The sequence below is a fragment of the Ovis aries genome, chromosome 8 (genome assembly GCF_016772045.2).
Source record: "Ovis aries strain OAR_USU_Benz2616 breed Rambouillet chromosome 8, ARS-UI_Ramb_v3.0, whole genome shotgun sequence".
Classification (NCBI taxonomy): Eukaryota; Metazoa; Chordata; class Mammalia; order Artiodactyla; family Bovidae; genus Ovis; species Ovis aries.
The window spans coordinates 17,127,748-17,151,010 of record NC_056061.1 but is presented as its reverse complement, the minus strand read 5'-3'; the positions used below and the strand labels follow the sequence as shown (position 1 = coordinate 17,151,010).

Below are 23,263 nucleotides of genomic sequence, written 5' to 3'. Positions count from 1 at the left end.
TTCTAAAGTGTATCAGGCACTTTATTTTCACTGGTTATTAGTTTTACTTTTGGAGAATGACATGTTTTTCCTCAGAATACTTCTAAAAGGCCAGTAGCATTCTCCAGAGAAAAAGAAAAGGACAACAACTCAAAACACTCAGAAGTCACACAGTAAACAGGAGAGTCAGAGCTAGAAATCTGGAACCACAGGAAGGGATATCAGCACTTCATCTGAAGTATCAAAGTGAGATAAAATTTCCTACCCATCCTATTCCTACTTGCTTGGAAAAACAAGCTGGATATTAAAATAGGTAAAAATGAAATGTTTATATGTACAATGAAACAGTGTGGAAATGTCTGTCCTTTTGTTGCCCAAGGAAGTTTCAGAAGTATGTTTTGAAACTGGTAAGAGATTTGAAATCCAGGACTTTTCTGATTAAAAAAGAAACAATCAGTACATGTTGACAGATGAGAGATCACAAACCAATGGTCAAAGATATAACCATGTTAAAACACAAAATAAGTATCTCTTGGATAAAGAAGGACAAAGAAGTAGGACTGGTTTTGAAGTAAATACAGATGAGACAGAACATACTAAAAGCTTTCAAATACATCTAATCAAGAGTCCAAGAGAACAGAAGAAATATTTGAAAAATACTAAGAATTTTCTAGATCAAAAAAAAGGTATCAGTCCAGTCTATTGATTAAAAAAAAAAAATCAAAGTACTAAGCAGGACTTAACCTATATCCCAATATAAAATTAAAAAAAAAAAAGTTTTAAAGTATCAAGCAGGATAAACTTAAATCACACAGAAGTAGCAAATATCCAAAGAAAGAAATTAAAAGCTATGAGAGAAAAGATATGACCTATACAAGTGGTTATACTAACAGATTTATCAGTTACTACTTACTCCAGAAGACACTGGAGTAAAACCTCAAATAGTACCAAGAAAGGATGGTCTATCCAAACTTTTATGCCCAGATAAACTACCATTTAGAGGAGAGAAAATGTGAGATCTCAAAAGCTCTGAACAGGAGGTGGGGGTGGTTTGTGTGGGCTGGAAGGAGAATAGCTATTCCAGACACAGAAAGATCAGTTTGCTTTCCTAAAGCCTTAAGAACAATTAAACAGTTTAGTTCTATTACCTTAAGACTTATAGTTAGAAACTTAAATACATCTTTCAGTAAGGGAAAAAAAGGAGCCTGTCAGAAAGAATGGCCTACAAGCTTCAAAAATGGTGTAAAACAATAGATACAAATTTAATTTCTGTGTGAAGACATAAACTAGGTGATTAAAAATATTAAACCAAAATTCTAGATAACTACAACAAGACAGAACTATAGAGTATTTAAAGGAGCAGTAACTGGTCAAGGTATGTTAAACTCCATACTGCTTTTCAAAACATGATATAAATACCCAATTACTTTATACTTTCTTAGAAAAATATATGGTTAAATGTATATTGAGAAATTAGGAACAATCACTTAAAGAAACATAACAGTGATTTATAAAGTCAAAAGAAAGGGGAAAATAGGATAAAATGTACTGATCTAAGATAAGGAAGTAAAGGAGAAAAGTAAAGAAAACAGAATAGAAATAGAAAATACAAAAAGAAAAATAAGACCCAAACATCAGCATTGCAAAAATGTAAAAAACTTAAAACTCATCTAATAAAAAATAGGAACTGTCAGATTGGATAAAAAATTCAAAATTTACTACTCTGAGTGACAGAAAATAAAGAGATGAAAAAAAAAATACTTTAATAGGCTGACCTAATCTCCATCTAAGCTCCTTTTTCATCAACTCCCATACAGCAAGAAATGGCCATAGGGCACATCCAGCAAGATGTTCACAAAAATGTTAATGAGAAGAGATTTCTTTCCTAGATAAAAGTAAAGAATGAAAAGAAGCCATTTGTCTCTACAACCTTTTTCCTCTTTGAAAGCTGTGAGCTCTAGAGGTTAGCCATTGTGCAACCTTGAGTGCAAAAAGAAAACATTAGTGATGTTTTCTCCCAAGAAAAGGAGGCTGGATCTCAAACTGCATCAATAAGTCAATGCCTGACAATATTTCATGAGATTTCTTTGCTTTATGAAAAAAAGAAAGCCTTACTGAGCTATCTGAAAATAGATATATCCTTAACTAATGTACTCTGCAAATACTAACTAAAGCAAAGTATATATACAATACTAGTATCATATAATATAAAACTTAATGGAAAGAAGTAATGAGATACTACTGTAAAAGTTCCCAAGAAACAGTGAATTTTTATGTTCCTAAGGGATTGGGGGCAGGAGGAGAAGGGGACGACAGAGGATGAGATGGTTGGATGGCATCACTGACTCAATGGACGTGAGTCTGAGTGGACTCCGGGAGTTGGTGATGGACAGGGAGGCCTGGCATGCTGCGATTCATGGGGTCGCAAAGAGTTGGACACGACTGAGCGACTGAACTGAACTGAAGAGCATAAAATGCAAGTATGTAAAACAAAACCCCAGAATTACAGAGAAAAATGGACAAATCAACTTTCAAAGTGAATGATTATACATAAGCGGACAAAATATTGGTGGTGATATTAAAAAATCTGGAATATCTCTATCTACTTCCAATGAAGAACATAAAATAGTATTTTCAAGTAAAGACAGATTTTTAACTGATCCTGTACTACAACACAAAATCTCAACCCACCCAAAAGTATATATATCTACAATGTTTTCTGAAAAGAACAGAAATGAATTAGAAGTCAACAGTATAATACAGTAGTTAAAAAACTATATTTGGAAAGTTAAATACATTCCAAATATTTCATGGATTTAAAGGGCAAAATCAAGATAACAGTATTTTTAAGAGCTTAATAATGAAAGTGTTACATATGAAAATGTATTAAAGTTAGAATGTCTGATGTAGATTTCTTCTATTGATATCCATTCTCAGTTGTCTTTTCACTTGCTCTCCTATCCTACTAAAGTGAAAGGAGAGAAGATAGAGAAGGAAAGAGAACATCAGCAAAATCAAAACCTGGTCTTTGCATAAACTAATGCAAATAAATTGGTCAGGGGAAGTAATGGCTGCAAAAAATACTAAGAATAAAAAAATGAGAAATAATTACAGCTAAAGAATTGTCTAACATCACAAAAATACTTCAAACAAATTAACACCAATACAGCAAATATTCAGATTTAAAAATATGCTTTTTTAAAAAAATATTCATTCAGAAATAAAAAATCTTGAATGAACCATTAGCCATTAAAGAAATTATGTTTTTAAAAAGTCTACTCTGACTCTCCAAAACGTAAAACACAGGCAAAAACTTGCAGGTTGTATCACAGAATCCTGAGAAAGAGTTAATATATTTTAGTTTACTGTTTCTATTAACTTAGCATTTAACTCTTCCTTCAAATTACAATGAAAACACTCAATGTTTCAAAACAGAAAATCTAAGCTATAGAATTTGCCTCCTGTCTTTGGAGAACCCTTCCCGGAGGACAACAGGTAACAATCTCACCGCTTTGTTAGCTTATGTGAACTCCAGTTTTTGAGTGGTCAGATATTAACAGAGGGTTAGACACTCTCATGGACTTAAGTTTTAGATGTTTATTCATAGGCTGTTTTTGCAGACCAAAGATACCTGTTACTTCCCTGTCGAGATTTACCAAAGGCCCCGTGTAACTGGTAGGGGCAGGGTGGGCATCTTTGGTTTTTCTGTGATTATGTTCTTCTCTACAGTCACCCTAAGGATGGCCCCTAAGCAGTCTGTGAAAGTGAAAAGTGAAAGTGTTACTCCCTCAGCCGTGTCCAATACTTCGAGACCCCGTGGACTGTAGCCTGCCAGGCTTCTCTGTTCATGGGATTTTCCAGGCAAGAATACTGGAGTGGGTTGCCATTCCCTTCTCCAGGGGATCTTCCCAACCCAGGGATCGAACCTGTGACTCTGTACTGCAGGCAGATTCTTTACCATCTGAGCCACTAGGTAAGTCCCATATAGTCTGTAGTCATTGCAATCACTGATATCAAACTAGCCTTGATAAATCTTACTTGGGGTTACATTTCAATGTCCAGATTTAGGGATATCACCTATGATGACTACACAGTAGCTTCTACCTTCCCTATAGAATTGTAAGCACCAATAAATGAAAGGACGGAGAGGAAATCTCCAACATAAGCTCTCAGGAAATAAGATCAAACTACCGCACATTAGTCTGTCACAGGCTCAAAAATACAGATTTTAGCAACTCTTCATTTTACCTTCTTCAGTAAGACTAAGTAAATGTTATGGTCCATGTCATTATTTAGAAACTAGTGCCTGGTGGCAGGAGAGGTGTTATTCATTCTTTTACCCATTCAACCAAGCTATCAAGCACCTGCTACATGCCAGAGAAAGGCTAGTCTAGTTAACTGACCAAAATGGTTCTACACTCAAGTGTTACCAAACTACAAAGGAAAAATAATGCCCACACATACCAATGTTTCAAAAATACAAAAGATACTCAACTCCATGAGGTATTTTGATGACAAAAATGAAAACAGTTCTATTATATCAAAAACCATTAAACCTCTGTTTCTAAGAGTAATATCAGATGTTGAAGGAAACTCCTTTTCCTCTAGCATCAAGTTCACACATGGAGCACATTCCCCAGTTTAATACTGCTTGCCGCTCTTCACCTAATCACTCACTTTCCCCCTTGAAGGGACTCGGGAGACTTGGAGGAGGACTAAGAAGGCTAGGCTAGGTGATGCCTCTCCCCAAATCCAGCACTTCTTTGCAACCCAGGGACCTGTAGGAAGCACACAGTCTGCTCTGTTCTACTATGCAGTTATGGTTGATCTTTGTAAGCTCTGCTTCTGAGGGTGAGGAAAGTCTCACAGTTGATTGGGACAGAAATGTTCAGTTCAGTTCAGTCAGAGTCGTGTTGGACTCTTTGCAACCCCATGGTCTGCAGCACTCCAGGCCTCCCTGTCCATCACTAACTCCTGCAGTTTATTCAAACTCATGTCCCTTCAGTCGGTGATTCCATCCAACCATCTCATCTTCCATCATCACCTTCTCCTCCCACCTTCAATCTTTCTCAGCATCAGGGTCTTTTCCAGTGAGTCCATTCTCCAGATCAGGTGGCTAAAGTTTAAGAGTTTCAGCTTCAGCATCAGTCCTTCTGATGAGTATTCAGAATTGATTTCCTTCAGGATTGGCTGGTTAGATCTCCTTGCAGTCCAAGAGACTCTCAGTCTTCTCCAACACCACAGTTAAAAAGCATCGATTCTCTGGCGCTCAGCTTCCTTTATAGTCAAACTCTTACATCCATACATGACTACTGGGAAAACTATAGCTTTCACTAGTCATACCTTTGTTGGCAAAGTAATGTCTCTACTTTTTAAGATGCTGACTAGGTTAGTCATGGCTCTTCTCCCATGGAGCAAGCATCTTTTAATTTCATGGTTGCAGTCACCATCTGCACTGATTTTGGAGCCCAAGAAAATAAAGTCTGTCACTGTTTCCATTGTTTCTCCATCTATTTGCCATGTAGTGATGGGACTGGATGCCATGATCTTCATTTTTTGAATGCTGAGTTTTAACTCAGCTTTTTCACTCTCCTCTTTCACTTTCATCAAGAGGCCCTCCAGTTCCTCTTCACTTTCTGCCAAAAGGGTGGTGTCATCTGCATATCTGAGGTTATTGATATTTCTCCTGGCAATCTTCATTCCAGCTTGTGATTCATCCAGCTTGGAAGTTCGCATGATGTACTCTGAATATAAAGTAAATAAGGCAGAGTGACAATATACAGCCTTGATGTATTCCTTTCCCAATTTGGAAAAATTTGTTGTTCCATGTCCAGTTCTAACTGTTGCTTCTTGACCTGCATACAGGTTTCTTAGGAGGCATGTAAGGTGGTCTAGTATTTCTACCTCTTGAAGAAGTTTTCAGTTTGCTGTGATCCACACAGCCAAAGTCTTTGGAGTAGTCAATAAAGCAGAAGTAGATGTTTTTTCTGGAACTCTCTTGCTTTTTTTCAATGTTCCAACGGATGTTGGCAATTTGATGTCTGCTTCCTCTGCCTTTTCTAAATCCAGCTTGAACACGTGGAAGTTCTCGGTTCATGTACTATTCATGTACATTCTCCAGGCTTGTAGAATTTTGAGCATTACTTTGCTGTTGTGTGAGATGAGTGCAGTTGTGCAGTATTCTGAACATTCTCTGGCATTGCCCGTCTTTGGGATTGGAATGAAAACTGACCTTTTCCAGTCCTGTGGCCACTGCTGAGTTTTCCAAATTTGAGGGCATATTGAGTGCTGCACTTTCACAGCATCATCTTTTAGGATTTGAAATATCTCATCTGGAATTCCATTACCTCCACTAGCTTTGTTTGGAGTGATGCTTCCTAAGACCCACTTGATTTCACATTTCAGAATGTCTGGCTCTCGGTGAGTGATCACACTACTGTGGTTATCTGGGTCAGGAAGACCTTTTTTGTATAGTTCTTCTGTGTATTTTTGCCACTTTTTCTTAATATCTTCTGCTAAATGCATGGATTATGGTGGCTCAGACTGTAAAGAATCTGTCTGCCATGCAAGAGACCTGGCTTGTTCCTAGAGTCAGGAAAATCCCCTGGTGTAAGGAATGGCTACCCACTCCAGTATCCTTGCCTGGAAAACTCCATGCACAGAGAAGCATGGTGGGCTACAGTCTATGGACCACAAAGAGTCAGACAAGACTGAGCGACTCACAACACTTTCATGCGGCCTCTCACTTACAGCCCACTGACCACACTATGTCTTCCACCGGAAATAATGTTCTACCCTTTCTAGACAATTAATATCCATGTATTAACTTTAACTTACTTTAACTATAACTTCTTCTGGAAAGATTTCCCCAAGTTAGCCTGTATGAACCCTCTATGATTTGTGTCATAAATTTAGTATACTATATTGCCATATTATATTTACTTATTTGTATTTTATACTATATAATAAGTTCTCTAAGGTATGTAGGCATCCACAGAGCTCAGCAAAGCATTCAGTCCAATAAATACCTAAATACATGAGTAGAAAATGAATGCATGAATGAAGACAATAAATCATAAATCAAAGAAAACAGACATAAAAATTACCTGAAAAATTAATTGCAGCAACATTTTTACTCACCCCTTCATGTAAGGAAAGAGTTGTAGTTAATTTAAGTTTCACAACTATATCAAAAAAAATTATAGCTGACATTTAGAAAATTAACTATTTGTTAAGCATTACACCATTAAGGAAATGAAAAAGATTTTGTTTGATTGACTGGCTTTTTTTTAGTTAAACAATGCCTATCTAAAGACACATTTTTTTTTTCAATTTCTCTAGACTACCACTTAAAAAGAGACTCCATGAATATATGACCTTAATTTTAAAAAATATATGTTTATATGGTTCCCATTAATCTGATTCCATATCCTATTGATAACTGTGGGAAAAAATATGAAAGCATCTAAATTAAAACATTATTATAGAGACTTCCCTAGTGGTCCAGTGGTTGAGAATCCGCCTGCCAATGCAAGGGTTCTATCCTTGCTCTGGCAAGATGCCACATGCAGCGGGGCAACTAAGGACGTGGGCCACAACCACTGAGCCCCTGTGCCCTAGAGCCAGGGCTCCACAACAAGAGAAGTCACCAGAAAGGGAAGCCTATGCACTGCAACTAGAGAGTAGCTCCTGGTCACGGCAACTAGTCTTTGTGCAGGGCAGCAAAGACCCAGCACAGCCAAAAATAAACAAATAAAAATTTTTACAAATTAGTATAAATAATGATTTAAAGAATTCTCCAATGCTGAAATCTAATTAAACAGTACTCCCACACATTTTGAAGTTATATTTTAAATGTAAACAGACTTCATTGGCCATTGGAAAAGTTCTACTGAATTTCCAATTTTAGTATTTGGTAATTTTCCAAGTTTTCTGAAAGCGCTATAACATGTCACATTTCCTAACTCCAAATGTAAATACAGGTTGAAATATAATAAATATTGCTATTTTTTTCTTATAAAAAATACAAGTATATATGATCTCTAAAGTTTCCCCTAGATGCACTTTTCTTTGTTTTTTTTTGCCACAGTATCTATACATTTCTCATTTTAAAACTATTTCAGCAAATGTGAAAAACAGATGCGCTTAAGTCAATCATACTTACATGTTCTGGGATTCCTGGCTAACCAAAGAAATAGAATCAGAACCCTCTACTGGAGTAGGAATTCTTTCTGATAGCAGACTTGTCTAAAATATAAGAAATATACATTTTTCTTACTTATAGCATTACTCATAAGCTGTCATGCTACATCTTTATATTTGACTCTTACTGTAATTAAAGACTAAATTACTTGCATATCTTAAATTATTTGATTCTTAAATATCATGCAAAACTAATTCATAAATAATGCACACACATAATGTAGGGGGAAGATACTGATATATACTATATTTGAATATTGCTCCACTATGATCTCCAGTGTCCATATAAAAACCCAGCTATCTGTAAGAATTGCTCAGAAATAACTTCCAAAGAGTAAATCTATATAGAGACGGTCTATTTTAAGTCCCTTTTACCTGAAGAAATGAAAGCAAGGCAAAGGCTAACAGAGTTTTATCAAGATAATGCACTAGTCATAGCAAACAATGCTTCCAACCACACAAGAGAGGACTCTACACATGAACGTTACCAGAGTCAATACCGAAATTAGACTGATTGATTATATTCTTTGCAGCTGAAGATGGAAAAGCTCTATACAGTCAGCAAAAACAAGACCAGGAGCTTACTGTGGCTTAGATCACAAACTCCTTATTGCCAAACCCAGACTTAAATTGAAGAAAGTAGGGAAAACCACTAGACCATTCAGGTATGATCTAAATTAAATCCCTTATGATTATACCATAGAATTGCCAAACAGACTTAAGGGATTAGATCTGACAGAGTGCCTGAAGAACTATGGAATAAGGTTCGGTAACACAGTACAGGAGGCAGTGATCAAAACCATATCCAAGAAAAAGAAGTGCAAAAAAAAAAAAAAAAAGACAAATGGTTGTCTGAAGAGGCCTTACAAACAGCTGAGAAAAGAAGAAGAGTGAAAGGCAAAGGAGAAAAGCAAAGATTTATCCATCCGAATGCAGAGTTACAAAGAGGAGCAAGGAGAAATAAGAAAGCCTTCCCAAGTGATCAGCTCAAAGAAATAGAGGGAAAAATAGAATGGGAAAGACTAGAGATCTCTTTAAGAAAATTAGAGATACCAAGGGAACATTTCATGCAAAGATGGGCACAATAAAGGTCAGAAATGGTATGGACATGAGAGAAGCAGAAGATATTAAGAGGTGGCAAGAATACACAGAAGAACTATATAAAAAAGATCTTCATGACCCACATAACCACAGTGATGTGAGCCAGACATCCTGGTGTCCAAAGTCAAGCGGGCCTTAGGAAGCATCACTACGAACAAAGCTACTGGGGGTAATGGAATTTCAGCTGAGCTATTTCAAATCTTAAAAGATGATGCTGTGAAAGTGCTGCACTCAATATGCCAGCAAATTTGGAAAACTCAGCATGACCACAGGACTGGAAAAGGTCAGTTTTCATTTCAATCCCAAAGAGAGGCAATGCCAAAGAATGCTCAAACTACTGCACAGTGCACTCGTCTCATACTCTAGCAAGTAACGCTCAAAATTCTCCAAGCGAGGTTTCAACAATAAGTGAACCATGAACTTCCAGATGTTCAAACTGGATTTAGAAAAGGCAGAGGAACCAGAGATCAAATTGCCAATGTCTGTTGGATCAAAGAAAAAGCATGAGAGTTCCAGAATAACATCTACTTCTGCTTCACTGACTACACTAAAGCCTTTGACTGTGTGGATCACGGCAAACTGTGGAAAATTCTTCGAGAGATGGGAATACCCGACCACCTTATCTGCCTCCTGCAAAACCTGTTTACAGGTCAAGAAGCAACAGTTAGAACTGGACATGGAACAATGGACTGTTTCCAAATTTGGAAAGGTTAAGGCTGTATCCTGTCACCCTGCTTATTTAACTTCTATGCAAAATACATCATGAGAAATGCCAGGCTGGATGAAGCACAAGCTGGAATGAAGATTGCTGGGAGAAATATCAATAACATCAAATATGTAGATGACACCACTCTTATGGAAGAAAGTGAAGAGGAACTAAAAAGTCTCTTGATGAAAGTGAAAGAGGAGAGTGAAAACAGCTGGCTTAAAACTCAACATTCAAAAAACGAAGATCATGGCATCCAATCCCATCACTTCATAACAAACAGATGGGAAACAATGGAAACAGTGACAGACTTTTTATTTTGGGGGCTCCAAAATCAGATGTAGATGGTGACTGCAGCTATGAAATAAAAGACGCTTATTCTTTGGAAGAAAAGCTATGACAAACCTAGACAGCATATTAAAAAGCAGAGACATTACTTTACCAACAAAGGTCCATCTAGTCAAAGTTATGGTTTTTCCAGTAGGCAAGAATGGATGTGAGATTGGACCATAAAGAAAGTTGAGTGCCAAAGAACTGATGCTGTTGAGCTATGGTGTTGGAGAAGACTCTTGAAAGTCCTTTGGACAGCAAGGAGATCAAATCAGCCAACCTGAAAGGAAATCAATCCTGAATATTCATTGGAAGGACAGATGCTGAAGCTGAAGCTCCAATACTTTGGCCACTTGGTACTTCTAATGAGAAGAGATGAATCATTAGAAAAGACACTGATGCTGGGAAAGACTGAAGGCAGGAAGAGAAGGCGATGACAGAGAATGAGATGGTTGGATGATATCACTGACTCAATGGACATTACTTGAACAAACTCCAGGAGATGGTGAAGGACAGGGAAGCCTGGCATGCTACAGTCTATGGGGTCTCAAAGAGTCAGACACAACTGAGCAACTGAACAACAACAATAACCAGAAGAAAAGACTGCAGCACCCAGTTATGTTGTAGAGCTCTATCCTATAGGGACAGGATGTACTGAAGTCATCTTTTGACAAGTTAGAAATCATTATGTCCTTTGGAATACTGTGATGCTAAAGAAGTCCAGTAAAATATTTTAACTGTAGTTAAATATTATAACACTGAACATATATGAAATAAAGATTTTCAGGGAAGAAAAAAGATTGAAAATACTTACCTTCTTCCAAGCCTTTGCTATAGATTCATGCAAACTATAAGGAATTAACACCTGTAAGCCTTCACATGTACCGTATATTTGACGACACACAGAAGTAAAAGCTCCTTTAACCACAGGAAACATTTCTGATCCAGAAAAAATAGAAATATCTTCATCAAGAAGTTTTTTCGAAAACTGGGCAATTAGATGAGCACCTGTAGGACTAAAAGATGATACCAAAACAATGTACTTCAAGTGACCTAATTTGACTGAATTGCTTTCTCTGCACAGGTATGTCACTAACTTGTCTGTTTGGTAGTAAAGCTCACTTATTTCCATTTGTTTTACTTTTTTTTTAAATTCTACTTTTTAACTTTAACATTTAGTATATAAAACATACTCATGATTCTAAAGTCAAGTCTAGGTACAATCAAGGAATAATCCCAGATATCTTTTATCTATGCCTCTTAACCCAAATTTTTTTTTTCCTTTCCTCTAAACTATTGCTTTTCTTTCCTTTAAAGCTATTACTACTCTTTTATCATTTCCTTTTGAAAATAAGACAAATTTTATTTATTCATATTCCCTTCTACTATACAAAGGGTAACTTTTCTATAAACTTTATTCTGTTTTGTTTTTTCACTATATATCCTGATGACAACTCTACAGCCGTACATAAAAAAAATTTCTCATCCCCTTTTCACTACTGCTAAGCACTCCTTTGTATAAACATAATTCAATCTATTAGTCTCTTGTGATTGAATATCTGGGATGTTTCTAATCTTTCCCTAATAAAACTAGAAACTCTAAACCACTGCACAATGAGGATTCAGAAGAAATTCTAACATTTTATGTCTTTTCTGTTTAACTTCAATGGGAGGAGACATCTAAAAAAAAGAAACCTAGAAATCATAATGATAATAATGGGAGAAAATTAACTACATACAATTAAATGATGTCTATATAAAAGAAAAAAATAAGGAAGTGATGAACAATAAAAAGAACCTTAGAACTCATGGCAAAGAGTTAGTCTTCCTAATTTTAAAAGAATTATTATATATGGATAATGGATAAGAATATTTCCATATTATATATGGATATATGGATAAGAAAAAGGTTTATTATGTATGGATATATGGATAAGAAAAAGGCTTTCCAGATATATGGCTGGAAAAAGGCTTCCAGGTTAAATATGTCAGATTGAACACATTACATTTCTATCTACTCCCTTCTGAAATATTAAAATATAACAGTAAACAAAATTTTCAGAAGGCTCTTGTCGCCATCAAGGACAAGGAGGAAAAATAAAAGGGTATTATAAGTAACAAAGTTTAGGAATGTAGGAAAAAATGAGTAATTTAGGATCCAGAAAAATTGAATAATCAAAAATAAAACAATTAGAAACAAGAATTACACTTCTATTAATACTGAATCAAAGTTATAGAAATCCAACCTCAGTGTTTCCATCTATATAACAGAGATAACCATAGAGGCCTCTTCCTTAGTCACTGTGAGGATTAAATGGTTACCACCGCCCCACCAATCTCACCCAAAGACTTTGATCCTATGTGAGTATTGTCAGCAAGACAATATGTTCCCAGATGTAAACATATTAAAACACATGATGGAAAAAAATAACAACAGATGGCAGGAAAAGTTTGGAACACACAAAAAAGGAAGAATAGAGGCAAAATAGAAAACAGTAACAAATATGGTAAACATTAATCCAATCATATCATACTCTAAATGACAAGGATCAATTAAAAGAAAGACTATCAGAGTAGATAAAAAAACAAGATCCAGTCATGTGGTATCTATAGAAGCCTATTAAATATAATGATAAAGACAGATTAAAAGTAAACAGATAAAGACATCATGCTGATGATCATGAGAAAGCTATACTAGCTATATTAATTTCAGATATCACAGCAAGGAAAATTACCCAAAAGTCATATTATGTAATAAAGGGGGTCAATTTTGCAAAAAGATGTAACAATCCTTAATGTGTACCTGACAGTGTCAAAGTGCATGAAGGAAAAATGGACAGAATTGCAAGGAGAAAAAGATGAGTTCACTGATGCAGTCTGAAATTTCCGCACTTTTCTGTCAGTAATTGATAGATCCAGCATGAGGACATAGCTGAACTGAACACCACAAACTACCAACAGCATATAATTGGTACCTACAGAATACTTCCAGCAGCAGAATATACATTTTGCTCAAGCTCACATAGAACATTCACTGAGAGATCACATTCTGGGCCATAAAACACATTTTAACAAATTAAAAATATCAATCATACAAAATATGCTCTCAGAACCATAAATAACTCATAGGCCAAAGAAGTATCCAGCGAAGTCTAAAACTATCCTGAACTGCTGCTGCTGCTGCTAAGTCACTTCAGTCGTGTCCGACTCTGTGTGACCCCATAGACGGCAGCCCACCAGGCTCCCCCGTCCCGGGGATTCTCCAGGCAAGAACACTGGAGTGGGTTGCCATTTCCTTCTCCAGTGCATGAAAGTGAAAAGTGAAAGTGAAGTCGCTCAGTCGTGTCCGACTGTTCGCGATCCCATGGACTGCAGCCTACCAGGCTCCCCCGTCCATGGGATTTTCCAGGCAACAGTACTGAACTAATGAAAATGAAAACACAACTCATTTGTTGGATGCAGCAAAAGCAGTGTTTAGAGGGGGAAGTTTACAGCACTGAATGCATATAATAGAAAGATGATCTAAAATTCAATAATCTATAAACTTTCATCATAGAAAGCGAAATTAAACCTAAAACAAAGCAGAAAATAAAAATTAGAACAGAAATCAATGAAATTAAAACAGGAAATGAGTGGGGAGTGGAAAGCTAGTCTTTTGAAAGATCAGTAAAAGTGAAAAGACTCTAATGAGGTTAGAGAGAAAAAAAGACACAAATTAATAATATGAGTGGCTATCTCTACTAATTCCATTGATTTTAAACAGGTAATAAAGGAATGCTGTAAAAAAACAAATATATCAATAAAAAGTCTATGCCCACACATTAGAAAACTTAGATAAGTGGACCGGTTCCTTGAAAGACACAACCTGCCAAAACACAAACGACCTGAATAAACCTACCTAGTAACGAAATAGAACAAATAATAAACTTCCTAAATAGAAACCACTTTGCCCAAATAGGTACACTGGTGAACTCTATCAAACATTCAAGAAATTATGCCAAATCTCTTTTAAAATCTAGAAGTAGAATATTTCCTAAATTATGAGACTAGTGTTACAGCAAGGCCAGACAAGAATCATGAAAACCACAGACTGGTCTCTCTCATAAATGCAGACAAAAATCCTTAAATATTAGTAAATCAAATCTAACAATGTATAAAAAGAAATATTCTAGGTATGCAAGGTGGTTCAATATTTTAAAAAATCAATTAATGTAATCTACCACATCAATAGAGTAAAAGGACATTCATTGCGGTGTTATCTGTGGAGGCAAAAGCATAGACACTACCTAATATCCAATAATGTAGAGAAATTTGAATAAATTATGGTAAAATCATACAAAAATGTATTGTAGAGCTATTAAAAATGTTTCATTCTATATTCACCTAGGTAGGAAGAGGTTATGGTTACACACAAAAAACCCACAAGTAATGTATATACCATTTTTGAAAAAAAAGAATTCTATGACTATGAACATGTATATTTGATGCATCATTACAGGTACAGAGAAAGTCAGAAGCATAAACATACTGTTATCACTGGCTGACCCAGGTGATAAAACTGAATAAGGGTTAGAGAAGGAAGATGGGGAAGTAGTTAGCTTTCCTTTGTATGGTTTAACTTAAAGTCAGTCATTTGTGGCTTTAGAAGTTCCAAGAGTATAGTCCAAGGGAGCAAAAATGATCCTATGTAGAGTGAACCATTCTATTTTTCTTTTGAAGTTACAGACATCAAGACCTACTCTGCCTGTAGAATTCATAATCCTGGTTATTCCTTCAAATTTCTGATGATCTAATATGTTAGTAGTTGATCAAGAAACCTAACTAGATAACTATCTAGAATAGCTATCCCAATTTTCATTGATATATGACAAGACTTTTGGAAATTTTAAATCGTATTTGAGAAAACACACTAAAAAATTCTGCAAATTATTCAAAACAGAAACATACCTTTTTTCTTCAGAAGAGTTCATATTTTCTCCATAAAGTAGTAGGGTAAGTCCTTCTTCCACAGATGCAATTCTTGCCAAAATATGAGCTATATGAATTAAAGCTGTTTCAGAGCAATTTGGAGCAGCCTGTATGTTAAAGATATCATATAATTTTATGACATGCTAACATATCACAGACTAACATTCAAGGATGGTACTGTAATCTAATAAAGTTATATTATCACAACAAAAAAGAAAGTAATGGTTGTTAGGCTGTGAAATATGTCTGAACTAAATGCATCATTAGATTATATTCTCGTACTAGCACAGTTGATGGAGAAGGAAATGGCAACCCACTCCAGTGTTCTTGCCTGGAGAATCCCAGGGACGGGGGAGCCTGGTGGGCTGCAGTCTATGGGGTCACACAGAGTCAGATACGACTGAAGTGACTTAGCAGCAGCAGCACAGTTGATAAGGCAAAAACATACATACTTTTTACCCAAAGCTATTACTGTTTATTAAGACAGCTGAAACAACTGCTGCTATTACAATTTTATATGCATATAATTCTAGATGACAAATGCAGTAGCTCTTCTTTGCCCTTTACTTCTCACTCACTGGGCTATATTGGATCTAATTTCATTGTATATGCTATTTAACATATTACTATCTTTTCTAAGGGACACCATCTTTTCCTATAACTGACTGGGTCATAAGTTATAGGTGTGACTGCTGCTGCTACTGCTATTAAGTCGCTTCAGTCATGTCCGACTCTCTGCAACCCCATAGACGGCAGCCCACCAGGTTCCTCTGTCCCTGGGATTTTCCAGGCAAGAATACTGGAGTGGGTTGCCATTTCCTTCTCCAATGCATGAAAGTGAAAAGTGAAAGTGAAGTCACTCAGTTGTGCCTGACTCTTAGCAACCCCATGGACTGCAGCCCACCAGGCTCCTCCATCCGTGGGATTCTCCAGGCAAGAGCTGCTGGAGTGGGTGCCACTGCCGTCTCCATAGGTGTGACTAAGGACTATCAATTCATGAGTTGGCCAATAGCTAATGATGTCAACTAATGAGAAAACATAAGTGGAACTGATCATATTTTCCCATTCTTTATTGTTAAAAGTAGTAAAACTAGTTTTACCAGTATATAGCAAATTAGTACACAGGAAATACTAAAAACTAGAGAGTGCTGTCAATGCTAGAGACTATCTAGAAGTCTAAGTCTACTAAAGTTTCTGTTCTTTCTGGGACCTACTTATGACCTGTACCTACATGGATGCAATGCACCTATTCTCTACGATAATTTTGAATATATCTATACAATAACTGCAGCTAGGAAATTAAAAGATACTTTCTCCTTCAAAGGAAAGCTATGACAAACCTAGACAGTGTATTAATAAGCAGAGACATCACTTTGCTAACAAAGGTCCATATAGTCAAAGCTATGATTTTCCAGTAGTCATGTACAGATGAGAGAGTTGGATCACAGGCTGAGTTCCACAGAATTGATGCATTTGAACTGTAGTTCTAGAGAAGACTCTTGAGAGTCCCTTGGACAGTAAAGGAGATCAAACCAGTTAATCCTAAAGGAAATCAACCCTGAATATTCACTTGAAGGACTGATCTGAAGCTGAAGCTCCAAAACTTTGGCCACCTGATTGTGAAGAGCCTACTCACTGGAAAAGACACTGATGCTGGGAAAAAACTGAAGGCAAAAGAAGAAAGGGGTGACAGAGAATGAGATGGTTGGATGGCATCACTGACTCAGTGGACATGAATTTGAGTAAACTCTGGGACAGAGTGGAGGACAGAGGAGCCTGGCATGCTGTAGCCATGGAGTTGCAAAGAGTCGGGCATGACTTAGTGAGTGAACGAAAAACACGCTGCAACCAATACATTCTAATAAATTCAGTGGGTTAGTTTAACTAATGAGGGGTCAGGTATATTCACCTGAAGAATTCTTAACTAGATGATCTAATGTTTAATTTGTTACTTTCACACTAAATATCTTTCCTGAAAGAACTTCTCTACTTTCCTTCATTCATACACACATTTTTAAATTTTCTTTTTCCTCATTTTCAATATTTTATTTGTTTAATATTCTGTCTTTCCTATCAGAGCAGGTTCCTTAAAAAGCAATGACCATGTCTTAGTCATTTCTATAGTTCAACTACCCAGCACAGAGCCAGTGATGCAGCAGGGGCTCCGTGGGTAGTGCTCAATGTCTTACATGAGATAATGAATGTCTATTATGTGCCAGACAGTTGTTTTTTACTCTCAAGAATCATTGCAACTTAGGTACAATTACAGAAGTACATAATGTGAGAATATAGACAAACACCTAAATCTGTCAGGGAGAATTGAGAGAAAATTTCAAGATACAATAAACTATGGTCTGAAGAACAAACAGACCAAGTTAGAGACTTTCCAGGACAAGGAAAAAGTGTTTGAAGATAGGGAAATACTATAACCTGACTTAGAAATTACAAATGATCTCTTATAACTGGAATATACAGGAAAGAAACAGGTACAATATAAGAAAATGGAAAACTCAATATAAATATCTAGTTGAAAAGTCTGAAGTTGATCCAGCAAGCAACAAGTAGCCTTAGTGGCAAAACAGGAATAGGCTGGAAAGTGGAAAAACTGAACAAGAAAAAAATGTGTATATTCCAAGCAAGAAATTATCGGGGCTTAAACAAAAGTAATAACTACACTCGTGGCTCAGCAGTAAAGAATCTGCCTGCAATACAGGAGATTCTGGAGATGCATGTTTGATCTCTGGGTTGGGAAAATCCCACAGAGGAGGAAATGGCAACCCATTCCCATAATCTCGCTGGGAAAATCCTATGGACAGGAGTCTAGCCAGTGGGCAACAGTCCCTGGGGTCACAAAAGAGTCGGAATTGACTGAGCATGCATGCGCACACACAAACAAAAGCAAAAACAGTGGGGATTAAGAGAAATACCTGGATTTTAGACATATACAGGGGGTGGGGGGAATCTATAGGTCCTAAATACAAATTGAATGTAGAGAATGAAGGAGTTCCCATTTACAGAACAGAGCAAGGGCAGGAAAAAAAAAACTGTTTTGAAAATGCTGTTTGGCTCATGGAATAAATAACAAAAAAAGGTGTTCAGTAGGTACCTGAAGTTAGTAAGCAGCTAAAGAAGTCTGGAGCTGAAGAGATCTAATCATCAAGGAAAGTATACTAAGAGAAAGAAAAGTGAACTAGGTCCTGAATCGCTGAGACAGCAGGGACTTGGAAGGGAAACCACAGAGGTAACAAAGAATATTTAGAAAGGGACAGAAAAAAACAGAAAGATTGTAGGAAAGCTAAGGAAACATAATTCAGAAGTGATCTATTGTGTTAATGATCAAATCTGAATAGTTACATGTTTTAAAATTGTACAGGCAACTGCAATCAAAGCTATATCAGTGATATTATGAAGGCAAGATTATAATACAATGAGGTGAGAAACAATGGGAAGAGAAGGGGCCAAGAAAAGAATGGTAACCTGCCATAATTAAAACTTATTGTTAAAAACATCAGATATAGGGTGGTAGTTAAAATTGTGCACTGGGTAATCAAGAGTTTCCCCCATCCCAACACATTTACAGGTAAAAGAAAGATGCCGATAAAACAGAAAGTTAAAGATAGATAGATGAAAGCTAAGAAGCAATACAGGAAATAGATGGGGAAACAATGGAAACAGTGGCAGACTTTATTTTGGGGGGCTCCAAAATCACTGCAGATGGTGACTGCAGCCATGAAATTAAAAGACGCTTACTCCTTGGAAGGAAAGTTATAACCAAACTAGACAGCATATTCAAAAGCAGAGACGTTACTTTGACAACAAAGGTCCGTTTAGTCAAGGCTATGGTTTTTCCAGTATCATGTATGGATGTGAAAGTTGGACTGTGAAGAAAGCTGAGGACCAAAGAATTGATGCTTTTGAACTACGGTGTTGGAGAAGACTCCTGAGAGGCCCTTGGACTGCAAGGAGGTCCAACCTGTCCATCCTAAAGGAGATCAGTCCTGGATGTCCACTGGAAGGACTGATGCTAAAGATGAAACTCCAGTATTTTGGCCACCTCATGCGAAGAGTTGACTCATTGGAAAAGACCCTGATGCTGGGAGGGATTGGGGGCAAGGAAGAGAAGGGGACGACAGAGGATGAGATGGCTGGATGGCATCACCGACTCGACGGACATGAGTTTGAGTGAACTCCGGGAGTTGGTGATGGACAGGGAGGCCTGGCGTGCTGCGATTCATGGGGTCGCAAACAGTCGGACATGACTGAGCGACTAAACTGAACTGAACTGAAGAAGCAATAGCTATGGTTCAAGATCCAGGAGTACGTTTCTTAACTCTGGTATATGGTTTACATTTCGAAATTTATGTTATGGCACTCTATAATATTGAGTTGTATATTATGATCTACTTATTTCTTCTCTGGTCATCCTGTTTTCCTGAGGCTGACTAAGATCAAAATGTTTTCATTGTAACCACTTACTTTCCCAGAATTCCACACTTTGTACCACAGTCACATAAATATTTAAAGCTTTCTAAATGAGCAATAAATGATGAATATGTGAGTGGGTGAACAGTTGCCCATCCCACTGAGAGGTGGGTAAAGGGAGAAGAAATCAATAAAAACACTACAAAACACAGACAGGGAAAATCAAAACCTTTAGTCTATTGCTAAGGCTTTCAGTAATTTCCCGGAAATTTAGTCACAGGAGTGGAGAGACATATTACACAGGCTGCACTAGTGGTAATGGTACCAACTCTTCCACCTATTAAATGTCTGACACTAAGCAGTTTCTTTCAGCCTCGGGTGTGATGGATACAGTATATAATGTAAGGTAATATACTGCACAAACTGCAGAGACATACATATGTTCAGAACTGGGATGCTTATAAGTTTATCTAAAATAATACTTGTTCTTCATATTTTAAAAAAAGCTGACGCCAGGAAAATATTTCCAAAGGCTATACAGTTGTCATTAAAACAAACAACAAAGTACTCATAAGACTTAAAAGATTTATAAAACAAATATCTTAATAGAAAACTTCAGTCCTTGCCTGACCAGAAACAAAGATTAAGATGTTATATGGACTTTTCTCTGACACAGTCTTAACCAAAATCAACTAACTGTATGAAGATTTAAAATACATTTATATGGAAAATAGTATAATACTTCAAATGATGAAATTTAGAAGTCCCATTGAATATTCACTAATACCCAATTAAGAGACTCTTTAATACCAACCTTAGTTCCTTTCATTAAGTTATGAATAGGCTGAAGAAGAGCCTCAATCACAGTGTTGTTATATAAGCATTCAATTGCACATTCTTTCTGATCACAGAGTATACACAGAACTTCAGTTGCCATACTTGCAGGAGAATAATCCTCTGATGAAGAAGAAGTATTTTTTGAAAATTTAATAAGACATTACTTACATCTTTTGTTCTGTGTTAGCTATTGCTGTTTCAAAAAGCTCATCAAGGTTAATTAAAGAGTTTAAAAATCATACAATTCAATGCTCGGAGGATGATTTATTACCAAATTATGACCTGAAACTTGAGAATATTTGCTTAATGTATCTTCAAGTTAATGAAACTAAATGACATTATAAACACCAAAAGACATCATTAGATCATTTGCTGTTTGACATTAAAGCTCTGCTTGATAGTGAGGATGTGGCTTGAAGCAAATTCACAACTACTCCCCTCCTGGCAAACATCTTTCTTATTGCATTCACTTTTCTTCTTTTTCTTGAAAAAAGAAGAAAGTATATTCAGGTGGCAAGCCTGGGAGAAAACTAGAATCATTAAAAAATATAAAACACAGCCAAAAAGAAAGCAGAGGAGAAACTGTAATGGAAACTAGCATATTTCTTGTATTAGCATAAAACCAATGAAATAAATGAACATTTTTTAAGACTTTTAAAAATATATATATTCAGGAAGACACAGATATAAATAAATATAATATAGAGAACAGTCCCAAAATTAATGTGGTATTTTTAGTTTCATAAGTTAACATTTGCAGATATTTGCCTCCTAATATACTAAACAAAATAGCGTTTTACATGAAGAAATTAAGGAACCAAAAGTTAGTAATGTAAGGTTTTCCTAGTAATATACAATATAAAAACACTAAAGTTCTTAATTTATACTCTAATATTCCATACTCCATAAATTCACTAAGCAAATACTTGACAGGACCAATTTAATTTATTATGAATAATGTTATCTTAATGAAATCTCTTTACCAAATGAGGTCTGTCAAAACCTCCAGAAAATAGAATATTTTTCCATGGTTTCTATTTCTCTATTTATAATAGAAGCAGATTACCTAAATGACCAGGTGACGTCATCTTTGGACAAGCTGGTGAACGATAGATAAGTCGGGTAAACAGAACCAGAAGATCTGTAAGGGATACTGAATCTTCAAAAAGGAAGAAAAAGAAAGTCATTTTCTAGCATATGTTTACAAGTTAGAAAATTTTAAACTAATCATCCATCCTCCCAATCTGAGTTTTCATAGAGACTATGGGACAATTAAGAAAAAAGGGTCTATAATACAAGATTATATCCAGAAGAATAAATTAGACATAGTTGCCTAAAAATCACAGCTAGTTTTTAGTGGAATCAGAACAAGGACTTCTCGTTCTGAATCCAGACTTGAATCATCCAATATATCTAGGATTTTAAAAGGCAGAGAAAAAAAATAAGGAAAACATTAAAGACAGGGGAAATAGAATTATACAAAGGAAGAAGTACATACTGGGAGAAAAAAAATAATAATAACAATACTTTACACAAGCCTGTCAGCAAACTGAAAGGTATCTTGCTCAGTATCCTAGGAGAGACCAAGCCAAATCTCTAAACTAAAAAATCATAGCACAAATTTTATCATACCTGAACATATTCGTATGTCCTAGTTGCACTTACCTTTTCTAGTCTTTAACTTTATAGGAAATAGCTTTCGGCCTTGTGTATAGATCAGTAATCTTCCCAAAAGGCTCAGTGAGTGAATGAAATAAATGTATTGTAATTCTTGTCCTGAGTAGTAGAAAGTTTTCTGCTTAATCCCTTAAAAGAAAAACAATTACATTTGTTTCAATGCTATTATATTTCATTGTACCTGTTTTTATTTCTCTCTGAACATTAAACAAGGTTGCAGTCGGTGGAGACACTTGGTATAAATTTCTTTAAAAATCCTTTACTGTCTCCCAAGATTTAATACACTTAAATCTAAAGAAAAGCATTCATTATAAAATTTATCAAATCTCAGAAAAGTATAACAGGCATACAGTGATCATTCTAAATCAAATACCATAAGATTGTTAGTTATCTGTCATTATAAAGAGACTTTGAATTAAGGAAGGAAGGAACTCAATATAAAACATTATTACTGCATAATTCCACCAGTTAAACGCCAGTAGCACAACCATATTTATAACCATGTTAGTAGATGAAATTAGAATTGCTAAAATAAAGGCACCTTCTAACATATATCATTTATTCACTCACTCATCCATACATTTGAGATCTACTGAGTACCTGTTTATATAACACCTTGAACTATTTGCTGGTATCAAAAACGAAGAAGAGTGAAACCAGGCTTCCAACGGCAAACAGCCTGATATGAACAGAGGATGGGGAAGATAAGTAGGAGAAACAAATGGCTAGAGGATAGCAGCAACGTATCAGGACTTAGCTTCAGAAAGAGTATGGGCTTTATTATAGAAGCAACTGGGATGATACTAAAGGGTTTCAGCAGAAAAGTAATCAAATATGCTTGTGGAAAACTGACTGATGGCAATATGGAAAGGTGAATAGAAGAAGGTCAAGGCTTAAAGTAACACTCATTAGGAAAATCATGAACAAAAGCATCCATTAGAAAAAAGAATGGAGAAGATGAGACAAAAAATAAATGTTCAAGGAAATAAAATCAATGTGCCTTAGCTAGAATTACATGTAGACCATGAAAAGATTAAAAAA

The 23,263-nt window shown here is 36.0% G+C and overlaps 1 protein-coding gene across 3 annotated transcripts in view; it reads right to left on the bottom strand.

The window, feature by feature from the left end:
• Positions 1–23,263, bottom strand: part of TBC1D32 (TBC1 domain family member 32) — a 198,437-nt gene that overhangs the window by 127,602 nt on the left and 47,572 nt on the right. For all 3 annotated transcript variants that reach the window (XM_004011160.6, XM_015097326.4, XM_060419209.1), the window contains 6 exons: positions 22,211–22,351; positions 21,612–21,704; positions 20,523–20,665; positions 15,266–15,393; positions 11,133–11,334; positions 8,144–8,226 (listed from right to left, as the gene is read on the bottom strand). In XM_004011160.6, coding sequence (XP_004011209.4) covers positions 8,144–8,226; positions 11,133–11,334; positions 15,266–15,393; positions 20,523–20,665; positions 21,612–21,704; positions 22,211–22,351 — 790 coding nt within the window. The remainder of the gene's footprint in view (positions 1–8,143; positions 8,227–11,132; positions 11,335–15,265; positions 15,394–20,522; positions 20,666–21,611; positions 21,705–22,210; positions 22,352–23,263) is intronic.